This window comes from Amblyraja radiata, chromosome 7, assembly GCF_010909765.2.
Source record: "Amblyraja radiata isolate CabotCenter1 chromosome 7, sAmbRad1.1.pri, whole genome shotgun sequence".
NCBI lineage: Eukaryota > Metazoa > Chordata > Chondrichthyes > Rajiformes > Rajidae > Amblyraja > Amblyraja radiata.
Window position 1 is genome coordinate 10,239,331 of NC_045962.1, and position 15,111 is coordinate 10,254,441.

Consider the following 15,111-nt stretch of genomic DNA (forward strand, 5'->3'; position numbering starts at 1 on the left):
GCGCGGCGCCCGGTCGCGGCGGCACAGCATGAGGAAGGAGCGTTTCCCGGTCGGGGCGGCCCAGCCTGAGGGAAGGAGCGGCGCACCGGTCGGGCGGCCCAGCCTGAGGAGGAGCGGCGGCACCGGTCGGGGCGGCCCAGACTGAGGAAGGAGACGGCTGCCCGGTCGGGGAGGCCCAGCCTGAGGACAGGAGCGGCCGCATCCGGTCGGGGCGGCCTGGCTGCAGAGGGAGGAGCGGCGGCATGGCGCGAGGCTGAGACGGTGGCAGTACTCACGTGAGGGCGATCCGGCTCGGGGCTGGAACGATGCCTCGGGGGCTGGGACGGCAGTTCTGGTGGCGGTGGCCTGAGAACGGGGGTTCGGCCGCGGGCCAGCGGCTGCGTCAGCAGGTCTGGTGAGCGGCAGCTTCGACTACCCCGGGCCGCGGTGTTTGAGCCGCGAGGACATCTGCAGTTCCTTCCTACACGTTGATTGAAACTTGTTAGTGAAGTCATGATTGTTGTAGGACTATCTCAGTGGAACTCTGAGGGAAGATTTGTGAGGAAAGGGAAACTCATGAGCAAGCCAACAAAGTCAAATTCAATCACTTCTTACAAATAATATGAGAAAATAAACAGAGTAGGTCTTTTGGCCCATTTGCTTGCGCTTCCACTTGGTCAGATCATACCAAATCTTTTTACACCACTGGGTAACTTGCTGCTACTAGCCCCATATCCCTCGATTCTTTTGATATACCAAAATCTATCAATTTTTGTTTTGTACTTACTAGGTGACTGAGTCTCCACAGCCTTCCTACGTAGAGAATTTCTTCTGAGTGAAGCATTTCTTCTCATGGTGCATGCCTGACCCCAAATTGTGAGATGGTGAGGGATTGATTCACTGAAGCTTGGTGCAGCCAACACCAACAAACTAGGGTCATTCCGCTGCTGGACATTGAGGGGCAGAGTCCAGTGGGGACCCCCCTCAAATGGGGAAAAGGATATCACCCCAGAGTCACATGAGTGGCAAGGATGGTTTGTTTTGCTTAAAAATAGGTGCGGAAATTACTGGCTATGACACCAATGAATGTTTAAATGCTGAGAATGTCTGAAGAGTTTTTAGAGAGTATTTGTTTGGTATATTTTTTTCATTCTGAATAAAGTTTATTTTTGGAAACAGAAAAAAGATCCCTGGTTCTAGTCACCTCGGGCAGGAGAAACATTGTCACTGCAGCTATCTAACCTGTCAAGCCCCAAAAGCACTTTATATGTTTCAATGAGATCACCTCCTAGTCTTCTAAACTTCAGAAAACATTACATAGAAACATAGAAAATAGGTGCAGGAGGAGGCCATTCGGCCCTTCGAGCCATTCATTGTGATCATGGCTGATTGTCCCCTGTCAATAGCCCGTGCCTGCCTTCTCCCCATATCCCTTGACTCCACTAGCCCCTAGAGCTCTATCTAACTCTCTTAAATCCATCCAGTGATTTGGCCTCCACTGCCCTCTGTGGCAGGGAATTCCATAAATTCACAACTCTCTGGGTGAAAAAGTTTTTTCTCACCTCAGTCTTAAATGACCTCCCCTTTATTTTAAGACTGTGGCCACTCGTTCTGGACTTGCCCAACATTGGGAACATTTTTCCTGCATCTAGCTTGTCCAGTCCTTTTATAATTTAATATGTTTCTATAAGATCCCCCCCTCATCTTTCTAAACTCCAGTGAATACAAACCTAGTCTTTTCAATCTTTCCTCATATGACAGTCCCGCCATCCCAGGGATCAATCTTGTGAACCTACGCTGCACTGCCTCAATCACAAGGATGTCCTTCCTCAAATTAGGAGACCAAAACTGTACACAATACTCCAGATGTGGTCTCACCAGAGCCCTGTACAATTGCAGACATTGGACCTGTCAGCTTAGCATCTCCTTTATGCCTGGAAATAAATCAGTTAAACATTGAGGATATGTCCCACCTTTAGGTAGGTGCACCGGGTAAGGATGTGGTGGATAGTTTCCTAATGCCAGTCCTTGTTGGGCGTGAGAAGGGAGCAGGGTTAGAATAGTGGTAGCATTTTTACACTCGGTTTCAATGATGATGAAAATACACTGCCATTTTCCTCTTTCAGGGAACTCGGTTTTGACAGCATGTGTTGAAGCATTTAATTTAATTGACATGAGCGCTCATGTTGGCATTCACCCCTGCCTTGGAGCAGTGGACCTTGTCCCCATCTACCCTCTCTCGGACTCCGTTAGCCTCGAGGAGTGTGGCAGAGTGGCTTGCGGTGAGTTGACGTTGAGGTTGGGTTTGCTTCTTTTCGTTCGCCATTGAATTGACAGCTCGGTTGGTATCTTATCATCTGCCTTGATTCACCGATTACACTCTCACTCCACAATTCAGAGCACACAACAACAACAACAACAAAGTGCGAGAAAGACTCGGCAGGTCAGTCAGCATCTGTAGACAGAGATAAACAGATAATGTTTCAGGTTGATGATCTTTTATCAAATCTAGGGTGATGTTTCAATAGACAATAGGTGCAGCAGTAGGCCATTCGGCCCCTTGAGACAGCACCGCCATTCAATGTGATCATGGCTGATCATCCCCAATCAAGTCAAGTCAAGTTTATTCGTCACATACACATGCGAGATGTGCTGTGAAATGAAAAGTGGTAATGCTCGCAGACTTTGTGCAAAAAGACAAACAAACAAACAACCAAACAACCTACAAACAGAATGGAACAGAATCACACATTCTTTTACATATTAAATATTGTGGGCGGAAGGAAAAAGGGGGGAAAAAAACCCAGCAATTTAAAAATAAATAAATAAATAAAAATAAATTTAAAAAAAGCAGTAGAGTGGTACAGTAAAGTTAGTCCCTGGTGTTTAGGAGTTTACAGTACTAATGCCCTCTGGGAAGAAACTCCTTCTCAACCTCTCCGTTCTCACAGCATGGCAACGGAGGCGTTTGCCTGAACGTAGAAGCTGGAACAATCCGTTGCAGTACCCCGTTCCTGCCTTCTCCCCATATCCCCTGACTCTGCTATCTTTAAGAGCCCTATCTAGCTCTCTCTTGAAAGTATCCAGAGAACCAGCCTCCACCACCCTCTGAGGCAGAGAATTCCACAGACTCATGACTCTCTGTGTTTCATTACAGAGCCGTTAGAGGTACCATATTCTAGATGAGATATTAATCTAAAAACACCAGATTGCAGATGGGATCGGCACAGTGTATTGGAGTGGTGGAGGGGATTTCTTGCTAGAAGCCTGTCTTTTATTTATCCCTCAACCAGCAGCTGTTAATTCATTGCTGTTTGTAGGAACTTGCTCTGCGCACATTGGCTGCTATATTTCTTGCATTTTAACAGTAACCACACTTCTGAAATACTTCATTGTTTGTAAGCACTTTGGAAAGTGCAGAAGCCATGGTAAATGCTATATACATTAAAAAATCATGCTGGTTTACTGTATCAAAGAGAGCGAATTTGATCAATTTTACCTGAATCAACTAATTAAGTTCTCCCTGCTCACCAGTTCACTACCCATATCCCCACATTTCCTGCTCTTGTACGTTTACCTCTTTCAGTTTGAACGCTTTATTGCATGTTTCCACCACCCTTATCAGCCAATGTCATCATTAACCTTTGGCAGCAATGAGGAAATTTCCCCTCGTGGTGCTTCATATCAGTATCCTCTAGGTAGCAGTCACTCAGCCATTGAGTCTGAAGAAGGGTCTCGACCTGAAACGTCACCCATTCCTTCTCTCCAGAGATGCTGCCTGACCCTGCTGAGTTACGCCAGCATTTTGTGTCTATCTTCGGTTTAAACCAGCATCTCCAGATTCTTCCTACACACTCAGCCATTGAAAACAGGTTCTCATAATCCTTTCAAGGCATTGGAGACACAAGAGACTCAAGGCGCTGAAATCTGGAGGAAAAAACAAATTGCAGGAAAAACTCACCAGGTCAAATGGCATGTGTGGAGGCAAAGGGGTGGTTGATGTTTGCATTGGGACCCTGTATGAAGACGGACGTATCGGGTTGAGACCCAACACCAATCCTGATGCAGAATCTCAACCGGAAACACCAATCATCCCTTTACCTCCAAAGATGCTGCATGACTCCTTCAGTTTTTCCAGCAGTTTGTTTTTTTTTCAAGTATTACCCCTGTAAGCAGAACAACCCCAGTTTCTACAGTCTAAACTCGTATCTGTAATCCCCAACCTCTGGAACCATTATTGCAATGCCTTGGTGTCCATCCTAAAATGTCGTGCCCTTTATTGAAGAGTACCTCTCGCTAATTGGAAGTTGTACAATTTAATAGCCACAGGGGAAAAAGGATCTCCTGTGACATTCTGTGCTGCTTCTAGGTGGGACCTTGCTGAAGGTGCTCCTCAGGTTGACCAGTGTGCCATGGAGGGGATGAGATGTATTACCCAAGATGCAGTTTGAGGAGCATCCTCCTTTCCGAGACCACCTCCAAAAATGGCAGATTTCCTGAGTGGTTTTAATGACAACTGATAAACAATATGGTGACCAGCTTTGATTCTGCATTCATTTCATTGTGCTATGTAGTAATATATTTGGACAAGCACACATGTGAACAAATTGGGTTGTGACCATAGAAATGTAATTCATTATTAACGTAATGTCAAACAATTTATAGAGGTTGTGCAGTAACTTGATTGAATGGATAATCGACATCCTGTAAGTAGCAAGGTCATAGTGCCTGTTGCTTCCCCTCTGCTTGCCAGCTTGGCATTATATGCAACCACAGTGCAGTTTAGTTTAGTTTATTGTCACGTGTATCGGGGTACAGTGAAAAGCTAACCAGTCAGCGGAAAGACAATACATGATTACAATCGGGCCATTTACAGTGTACAGATACATGATAAGGGAAAAACATTTAGTGCCAAATAAAGACAGTAAAGTTCGATCAAAGATAGTCTGAGGGTCTCTAAATGAGTTCACCAAAGCAGGCAGTGGAGGTGTTATGGATTTGCACAGGGAGCGTTACTGTGCCTCATACTCGGAGGAAGTGTGTTACTCTGGTTGCTATTTTTGTAAATGGCACCCTACATAACTGTGATTGAGGCAAGTTATGCCGGATTCTAGACCTGCCTATGTCACTTGCCATGGTTGAGCATTTCATTATTAACTCTATAATCTGACAAGGAAAGACAACTTTTGACATTCCTCCATTGTTATCTATCTCATAGCCAGCAAATCACATATTTTCTCTTCCTGCTCCCATACTTCTCCCTCTGAGGTTCCTTCTCTTCCTCCTCCCCCTTCTGATCTATCCTTGGCCCCGTCCTCTTTCTTATGTACAGATTGCTTGCAATCATATTGTCTGGAACCTTGATGATGGAAGCTGGACCAGTTGGCATCTTGTCCATGTTGGAACCTGGTGTAGTAATGATTCCATTTTAAAATTATCATTTAAGGTACTCCGAAAGTTTCCTTGACCAGGTTTTATGCCATTTCTATATGCTTCTTGTGTGATCTCACGCCCAATTTTATTTAATAACACTACTGTGAAGCACCTCGAGTCATTTCGCTGCTTGAAAGTTGCCTTCTACATTTAAGTTGTGAGATGGCATAACAACAGCCTTCTATAACAACTACATTTTCAATGAAATATACTGATGGAGATATTTTAATAGCAAGGAGAGGGAATTATTTGAATGCCGCTGAGAGTCACCTTTGAATTAGAGCACTGAATTGCCCCAAATTTTCAAAGATAATATGAAAGATAAGATTCCTCTGAAAAAACTTGTTTTAAGAAAAAAAGTGTTTAAAAACTGGGGATTCTGTTTAATATGAGTAGCCTAGGTAAAGGGTTAGAATTAGTCCGTAGTGCAGCTCCAAAGGTGAAACAAGTAAGAATGAAGACGGGAGTAATTAAAACTGATTGCACAAGCTTGGCGACCAGAAACTAACTTTATATTTATATTTCAACAACAGTTTCTTGGTTGAGGTATCTAAAACAGGCAGGTGCTTACGCAACTGCAACCCAGTAAGGATTTAACGTTTGGGAGTGAAAGGGAGGAAACAAATGATCAAGTGAAATGTGTTCAGCATATAGATGCAACAGTGTAATACACCAGGCAAGGAGTGGCAAGTTCAGGAGGGACTCTTCTCCTGGAGCGGACTGCTGTGGTAGTGAAGTAGTTTGTGAACCTTGACAAAGTGTGCAGTATCTTTTCCCAATGCTCACTTCAGAATGCGAAAATCCAATAACTTTCCTCCTAAAAGTTGTGCAATATTGTTTTTCCCCCTTCTGTTTTTGTGTTCTGTTGATCCAATGCAGAAACCTTTTACCAGATGTGTTGGTCCAAGAGGCAGATAACAGAGACTGCTCTGAAAGGCTTGCTTTACTTGGTTTCCTTTTCACCACCTACTCACAGATGTTGCTGAAAAGTTAACCCTCGATGTGCCGGATTGCAGTCTCTTTTATTTTGGATATGCTGATCAACCTCTCAAACGAACCCTGGTCCAACGCAGAAAAGAACTGAAATGGTTTAACCGGAGCAGTTTGAAGGGCACGGAAAGGAAGGCAGATGTGGGAGCTGCGATTTCCTCCAGATGTGGTTTAACAGGTTGGTATCCTGCATTGGAATCTATGATTGTGTGATTGAAAGAAGTGAGTGTCCGAATTACACTCAGAAAATTTAGGTTTCCACCACTGCCTTTATCTCCATAATCCATTAATGTGTCATCTGTTCTTACTTAGTCCAAGGAAATTGCCCCATTTCCCTCCATTTTCCTTAATTGAACTGAATTACTTCGTTATTAATGCTTCTGTATCTTCGTCAGGTGGATTTGCAGCTTTTAGATGTTGATTTTGAAGTGTAACACAATACATCAGAGCTCAATTTTCATCAAGTGAGATTTAGGGGATTCCAGGAATATTGTTTGATTCATATACTATTTTCACTTGAAATATGCCTGATCATATATTATGTATTTTATCTCGTCACCCAGCCAAAGGCCCACTTACTCCTACAAAAGGAATTAAGACTAAATGTCTATAAGTACAGGACTTCATGTCCTCTTAATTCCAAAGCAGAAACTGTAAGAATCTCTATATGTGTAGGAAGGAACTGCAGATGCCAGTTTACACTGAAGAGAGACTCAAAATGCTGTAGTAACAGCAGGACAGGCAGCATCTCTGGAGAGAAGTCATGGTGATGTTTCAGGCCGAGACCCTTCTTGTTGGCACAACAGCGATAATGATATATTTTGGTGAATAATTGCACATCGCATTCAACCTTTAAAAGCATCATTTTTGCAACAAGTTGTTCTACAGAGTTTTCCCTTATTCCAAAGAATAGAAAGGTTCTTCACCTGCACCCTTTCTGCGGCCTTTATCAGTGGATTGTCAATTGAAAAGGTATATTTGTAGTGGGTTTATAGTTTCATATTAAGTTACCGGTAGCATTTAATCAAGGAAGAGGTAATGCTTAGCACACTTGGTTAAGTGGAGGACAGTTCAGACTCTGGATTGAATCCCAAGCAAAACTCCCCCGAAATAAAGTTGAATAAAAAAGAAAATTGCGTTTTTTGGTTATTAGTTAGGCCACTCTCATTTGGTCATAGGCTGGAATACTCTCTTTAAGGGAGGAAAGGGGAATTTAAGGAGTCAGCATACTGCATGCACCTTCTCTCAAAGTTTGTCTTTCTCCCTTTGTTCAGCTGCTGAATCTGACCATTTGCATCTGATGAGCTTCACAGTCACCATTTGCTCCGTCATTTGGAACAGTTCAGCACAGGAACAGGCTCTATTGTCCACACTGTCCATTTCAAAATGTCACCTGCCATTTCCTCCTTCCTGGTTGCACCCTGTTTGCTGAGAAAATTCACCACCATGTCTTTGTCAATTTTAGATGCGTCATTATAACCATATATACCCATATAAACAATTACAGCACGGAAACAGGCCATCTCGGCCCTACAAGTCCGTGCCGAAATAGTAATTATACTTTGCATTCCTGCCTGATTGCCACATTGCAACACAGGTTAAGTCTGAGCTCATTCAGCACATGGTTTATATTCCATCCTGACTTACTGACTGAAATGCAAGTCTTTTAACATTCACTTCAATGTTATCAGATTTGAGGCTTTCACTCTCCCTGTCTCTGCAATCTCCTCAGAAATTCCTGTTTCTGTCATCTTGAATATTCCCGGCTTCCATTGCTTTATTTATTGTGGCCTAATCTTTACTCTCCAAATTTCCTTCTCTTGCCACCATTCTACATCTCTCTCATTTAAAAAAAAAAAAAGCTTCTTAGGACCTTCCTCTTTGACGAAGATTTGTGAAATGTCTATTGTTGAGTTATAATGATAAAGTCATTACCCTTTCCAAACAAAAATTGAAAATGCTAGAGGTACTCAGCAGGACAGGCAACATTTATAGAAAAATGAGCCGTTTTAATATTTCAGATTGATGAGCATTTGAAAAAGCCCTTTGCAAGTTTTTAATTTTATAACACAGATACCCATTGGGTGCATGCTGCCTTCCAGAGAATAATCCCATCAATCCCATTCCCCACTCTATATCTCTATATCTCTGCAACTTATTGTCTCACACATGCCCATCAACTCTCCTCTGATTCTTTTTAGGCGTATTTTACCGCGCCCAATTAATCTACAAGCGTGCCTTTGGTTTGAAACAATTGCCGCACTTAGAGAGAGGCTACTGAGTCATGGTGAGAATGTACATAGACAATGCCAGAGGTCCGGATCGAACCGGGAACACTAAGGTAGTAGCAATAACTGTGCACTACTGAGAATCAGGGAAAGATCAAGATGTATTTTTGAAACCAAACTTTGCATTGAAAGCAAACGCTGTTTCTGAAAAGTAGCATCTATCGAAAATGTCAATTCTTTTTTTGCATTTCAGGTGTTGGTGCCAGCCCCTATGTTATTAACTGCAATGTGACCATAGACACGCAGGATCTGAACATCGGCCGACAGATTGCCTGCGCCGTCCGCGGAGCCAATGTTGGTGGCCTCGCGGGTATCCAGGCGATGGCCTTTCCTCATGAGGGTACTGTGGAGATTGCCTGTAACGTGGAGAGCTGTAAAGGTGAAATTTCGTCACCTCTGACAGAAGAGAAGGAGAAACACATTTCTTATTGCATTCAGGGTGAAGAATACGTGTACTTCTCCCCAAGTTCTATCGAGAAGCATATTAAAAAACTGGCTAATAACTTTGGAGTTGCTACAGTGGGCACTGCGTTAATTGGTTTTACACCTGAACGTTGCAAGAATTTGGCAGAAAAGGCCATAGGGGAAGGAACTGGAGAGTTTTGGAAGAAGCGCAAGGTCCTTACAATGTAAGTGGGGCTTGTTGGCATAATTAATGCTGTTGTGTTTATCACATTGTGTTGATTGCACTATATGTGGGTTTGTTTATCAGTCTGTTAATTACGATTTTGGGGACAATTAATAAGAAGATAGATGTTCAATGAGTGGGATGAAATACTTATGGAGGTCTGGCAGCCAGAATGAACCAGGAGAAGAAAAAAGTTGCCCTGAGATGGTGGATTGGAATTCTAAATCAATGCCTGTATTACTCTTGACATCTCTTGAATTTGCCGGGGAGGTGTGCCTGATAGTTGACCCAGATTTGGCATTAGTAATGACGATGGGATTATCAAGAATTTCATGAAACAACCACATTGAGATTTCTGTGTCCATTTTGATAAACACAAAAATGTGAATAGTTCATTGTTAGCTGGGGTGGGGGGGGGGGGGGGAAGGTGACAACGAGGCATGCAATCCGAAAAATTAAACGGGAGGACTGTGAAAGTGGTCAGAGAACAAGGGTGGGGGAGGAATGGAGAGAGAGGGAAAGCAAGTTAGAGAAATCGATACTGGGTTGCAAGCTGCCTAAGCAAAATATGAGGTGCTGTTCCTCCAATTTGCTTTCCATATCTCTAGTTTCTCTCTCCCCTGACTTTCAGTCTGAAGAAGGGTCTCGACCCGAAACATCACCCATTCCTTCTCTCCAGAGATGCTGCATGTCCCGCTGGGTTACTGCAACATTTAGTGTGCATCTTCAGTCTAAACCAGCATCTTACCAGTTCCTTCCTACACACGGTCAGGAATGTCCAAGAGGCCAGAAATAGAAGGCTGCAAGAATTTATGAGGGGATTGCGGTGATAGGAGGAGTGAAAGCCTCAAATCTGAAAACAATGAACAATCGCAGGTGGTCATAAAGGCGTTTGGCACATTGGCCTTCATCCGGTCAGAGTATTGAGTATAAACTCGACAGTCTTTACAGAGCCAGTCAATATAGACCCTTCTTCAGACTCGACCCAAAACGTTACCTTTTCCTTCTCTCCAGAGATGCTGCCTGTTCCGCTGAGTTACTCCAGCATTTTGTCTCTATCATTGATGTAATGAGCATCCGCAGTTCCTTCCTACACTGAAATGTGAAGATACTATCCGGGATTCTGTCTGTCCCCACAAGTTGGGTTGTTGCAGTCTTCTCCAACTGCACCGAGGGGAATCACCTAACATAAGCTATATACAAATCAATCTTCCTGTTAAATACCCTGCGACTGCTATGCTTCGAGGACTAAATCAAATGTTAATAATATACTCTGCCGGGTTACTATTGAGCAAGTTATTTTTCCTAAAAAAATTTGATATAATTATATTATTTCCTCACATAAATATCATGATTTTTTAAATGTCATGGATTCCTTTCAAAAATAAATCTTAAAAAGTATTTCAACTGCTTTCATCTTGTGTATGGTCTGACTTATTTTTACACTGTGTAAAACATTTAAAACAGTTTCTTAAAGAGCGTATCATTTTACTCCTGATTTCCTTTCTGTAAATGCGTTGTTGACTTTTCAACTAATCTGATGACATAACCGCTGGACTCCAGCGTTCTCCTTGAATGTATGCCTGGCAGGACCCAACATCGATTCTGCACCATGGAAAATACTTCCTCTCTCCCTGAAGACTGACGCGCTAACTTGCCGTACTACAGGTCATAAGATTCATAGAGAACTATAGCACACGTGCTATATACTGCGTGCACACCAAACAGCAAAGGACACAGGGTCGCGGCCCTTCTTCGGATCTGAACAAGTCTCAACCTGAAATGTCACCTATTCATGTTCTCCAGAGATGCTGCCTGACCTGCTGAGTTACTGCAGCACTCGGTGTCCTTTCGTGTATTATCCAGCATTTGCAGTTTTTTGTTTCTACATCAAGCACCCTTGTGTACACTAATCTTTTCTTAACCTATTGTATTCAGCCTCTGTACCCGGCCTTAAATTCTGCTAGCAGGCACATCTGCTCAGGTTAGAGGTTAAACTAATGATCTTCCCCAGTTGTACTTTTGCACTGAGTCCAGTCATAGGGTCATACATTGGGGAAACAGGCCCTTTCACTCAACTTGCTCACACTGGCCAACATGTCCCAGCTACACTAGTCCCACCTGCCTGCGTTTGGTCCATATCCCTCCAAACCTGTCCTATCCATGTACCTGTCTAACTGCTTCTTAAATGTTGGGATAGTCCCAGCCTCAACTACCTCCTCTGGCAGCTTGTTCCATACACCCGTCACCCTTTGTGTGAATAAGTTACCCCTCAGATTTCTATTAAATCTTTTCCCCTTCACCTTTAACCTATGTCCTCTGGTCCTCGATTCACCTACTCTGGGCAAGAGACTGCATCTTGTCTGAGGCACTCCTCACTGGGATTGTGGTTGGGTCAAGGAATTGCTGAGGGGAATTAGGATTAAAGATAGATAGATAGATAGATAGATATAATTTAATTGCCGCACAACCAAGGTCGGTGGAATTTGGGTTGTCAGCAGCGGTACAGTGATAAAGAACACAACCACAATAAAAGTTTTACACAAACATCCACCACAGCATTCATCACTGTGGTGGAAGGCACAGAGCTTGGCCAGTCCTCCATTTTCCCCCGTGGTCGGGACCTCCACTTTCCACAGCCGTTGCTGCGGGCGTCCAGATGGTAAGGGACAAAGTCAAAGTCAAGGTGAGTCCAGGATCGGCTCTTCCCAACCAGAGACCGCGGCTTCAGGCTGGTGTAGGCCACAGGCCGGCGGTCAAAGTTTTAAAGTACCTGCCGTGCCGCAGCCGGAAGCACCGCAGTCTGCAGGGCCGGCGGTCGAAGCTCCCCTCCAGGGGAGATGGTAAGTCCATACCGCATCCGCGGTAGAAGACGGCCGCGGGCCGGCGGTGGAAGCTTCTTCTTCCCCCCGGGTCCTCCACGAGGGATCCCGGGCTGTAGACGCCGCACCAGCTGGAGTTCTGCAGACCGCGGCTTCAGGCTGCCGGCTGCCGGCTGCCGCGGGCCAGCGTAACGGAGTGCTCCCCTCCAGCGAGGTCTCACCCGCTCCGCGCCGAGAGTCCACGCTGCGCCCGCCGCTGAAGCTCCGGGCGCGTCTCCGGGAAAGTCCGCGCCGATCCTTGCTGTTAGGCCACGAGGGAGGCGACCTGAAAAAAACGCCTCTCCATGGAAGAGGCGGCCGAAACGGTTTCCCCCTTACCCCCCCACACCACCCCCCACACATAACACACAAAGAAACATTAAAAACACACTTTTAAACATACTAAAAAAATAAAAAAAGTTGGAAAAAACGGACACGCTGCCGACAGGCTGCTGCCAGTGCAGCGCCCCCTAAAAACCTGCACCCGACCACCCTGTAGTTGGACATGTGCTCAATTTGAAACTGCTTTGTTTAAATGATGTTCTATTACAGAGTTAAACAACCCGCTGTTTTATCAAAATTCCACAACTCCAATATTGAATAATTGCAACTGCCTGAACAAAAAATACCATCAAATCGACCTGTCATATGAGGAAAGATTGAAAAGACTAAGCTTGTATTCACTGGAGATTAGAAGGATGAGGGGGAAATCTTATGGAAACATATAAAATTATAAAAGGACTGGACAAGCTAGATGCAGGAAAAATGTTCCCAATGTTGGGCGAGTCCAGAGCCAGGGGCCACAGTCTTAGAATAAAGGGGAGGTCATTTAAGACTGAGGTGAGAAAAAACATTTTCACCCAGAGAGTTGTGAATGTGTGGAATTCCCTGCCACAGAGGGCAGTGGAGGCCAAGTCACTGGATGGATTTAAGAGAGAGTTAGATAGAGCTCTAGAGGCTAGTGGAGTCAAGGGATATGGGGAAAAGGCAGGCATGGGTTATTGATAGGGGATGATCAGCCATGATCACAATGAATGGAGGTACTGGCTCAAAAGGCCGAATGGCCTCCTCCTGCGCCTATTTTCTATGTTTCTGTGACCCGAAACGTAGCCTATTTCATTTGCTCCACAGATGCTGCCTCACCCGCTGAGTTTTTCCAGCTTTTTTGTCTATCTTCAAATTCAATGGAGTGATTTGAAATTATTAATATTGGTGAACTGCCTCCTGTTGGAGACCTTGTAACTGGAAGGCCCATTTAAAATTCTACCCTCTATAAGAGTTGTTTGGCACTGTAGGAGCCATTCATGCTTAGGATAGTTACTGTTAGCGTATATTATTTTGTCTAGATATTTCTAGCAGTATTATTATGAATGCTTGGGGGTGGGCATTGGATATGTAGATGGGCGTGACTATATTATAGGGAGAGAGGGACTGACCAGATCAGACCCGCCACGGGAATTGGAGAGAAAACGGTTCGTAACAGATAGTAAGAACGGAAAGCTACAATTTGTATAAGAAGAGGATCTGGAATGTTCATTTTTTTGTCTGTACAACTATAGACAATAGGTGCAGGAGTAGGCCATTCGGCCCTTTGAGCCAGCACCGCCATTCACTGTGATCATGGCTGATCATCCCCGTTCCTGCCTTCTCCCCATATCCCTTGACTCTGCTATCTTTAAAAGCTCTACTACTTCAATAAATAACCAATTGAGCTGGAAATAACGAAGATCCCCCCTCATCTAGTCTGCATCAGATCACTCCCACTTACCCGTGTAGTAATGGCAATGGAAAGTTGGACATTGGAAAAGTTTGAAATTGCCATTACAGGCACTGTGGTGTTGGACATCGGAGTCAGCACCCCCCTCTGACACTGGATCCTTGACTTTCTGACCCGCGGAGCACATTCAGTGAGGATAGCTGACAATACCTCCAGCACAATAATTCTCGGCACCAGTCCCCTGCAAGGATGCGTTCTAATATCCTGCCTATATATGATACTGCACAATATGATAGAATTTTATTTAACCCAGGAGGGAAATTGCCAACAGTCATAAAACACAAAATACATGAAACATGAAATTAAAGTGACGAGTGGAAAGGATTGGGATGTGCAAAGATCGGGCCTGTTGCTGAAGGTGCTCCTCAGGTTGACCAGTGTGTCCTGGAGGGGGTGAGCTGTATTGTCCAGGATGCTCCGCAGTTTGAGGAGCACCCTCCCCTCCAAGACCACCTGCCATGAATCCAACTCCGTCCCCAGGGTGGAGCCGGCTTTCCTGGTGAGTTTAACTCACGACTGTACAGCTAAATTTGGCTCTTAATTCCATCTATAGGTTTGCAGCTGACACCACTGCGGTTTGCCAAATTACGAACAATGACGAGATGATGTATAGGAAGGAGATAGGAAACTTAGTAACTTAGCCTCTCCTTCAATGTCAACAAGACGAAGGAGCTAGTTACCGACTTCAGGAAGGGTGGTGGAGTACAAGCCATAACCAACGTTAATGGTGCTGAAGCAGAAAGGGATGATATCATCAAGTTCCTTGGTGTTAATGTTCCCAACGATCTATCGTTGACCAACCACATTGATGTGGCATCCAAGGCAAACCAATGCCTCTACTTCTGCTGGAGGCTAAGGAAATTCGGCATGTCTCCAATGACTCTTACAAACTTCTACAGATGCACCATTGAAAGCAAACTGTCAGGTTGCATCGCTGCTTGGTTTGGAAACAACTCTGACCAAGACCCTAAGAAATTGCAGAGTTGTAGATGTAGTCCAGTCCAGCACAGACTCCCCATCACTGAATACTTTACTCTACCAAGAAAAAGCAGCCACCATAACCAAAGAATTGTCCCACCTCGGTCATTCCTTCTTCTCCTTGTTGCCATTGGGCAAAAGGTACAGAAGCTTGAAAGAGCACATCGCCAGACTCAG

At 44.4% G+C, this 15,111-nt stretch overlaps 1 protein-coding gene across 2 annotated transcripts in view; it reads left to right on the forward strand.

The window, feature by feature from the left end:
• The window catches only part of ftcdnl1 (formiminotransferase cyclodeaminase N-terminal like), a 26,158-nt gene extending 16,392 nt beyond the window's left edge, over positions 1–9,766 (forward strand). For both annotated transcript variants that reach the window (XM_033023692.1, XM_033023693.1), the window contains exons 4-6: positions 2,106–2,261; positions 6,389–6,580; positions 8,884–9,766. In XM_033023692.1, the coding sequence (XP_032879583.1) occupies positions 2,106–2,261; positions 6,389–6,580; positions 8,884–9,323 (788 nt within the window). In that variant the 3' untranslated portion in view covers positions 9,324–9,766. The remainder of the gene's footprint in view (positions 1–2,105; positions 2,262–6,388; positions 6,581–8,883) is intronic.
• The last annotated feature ends 5,345 nt before the right edge of the window (positions 9,767–15,111 follow it).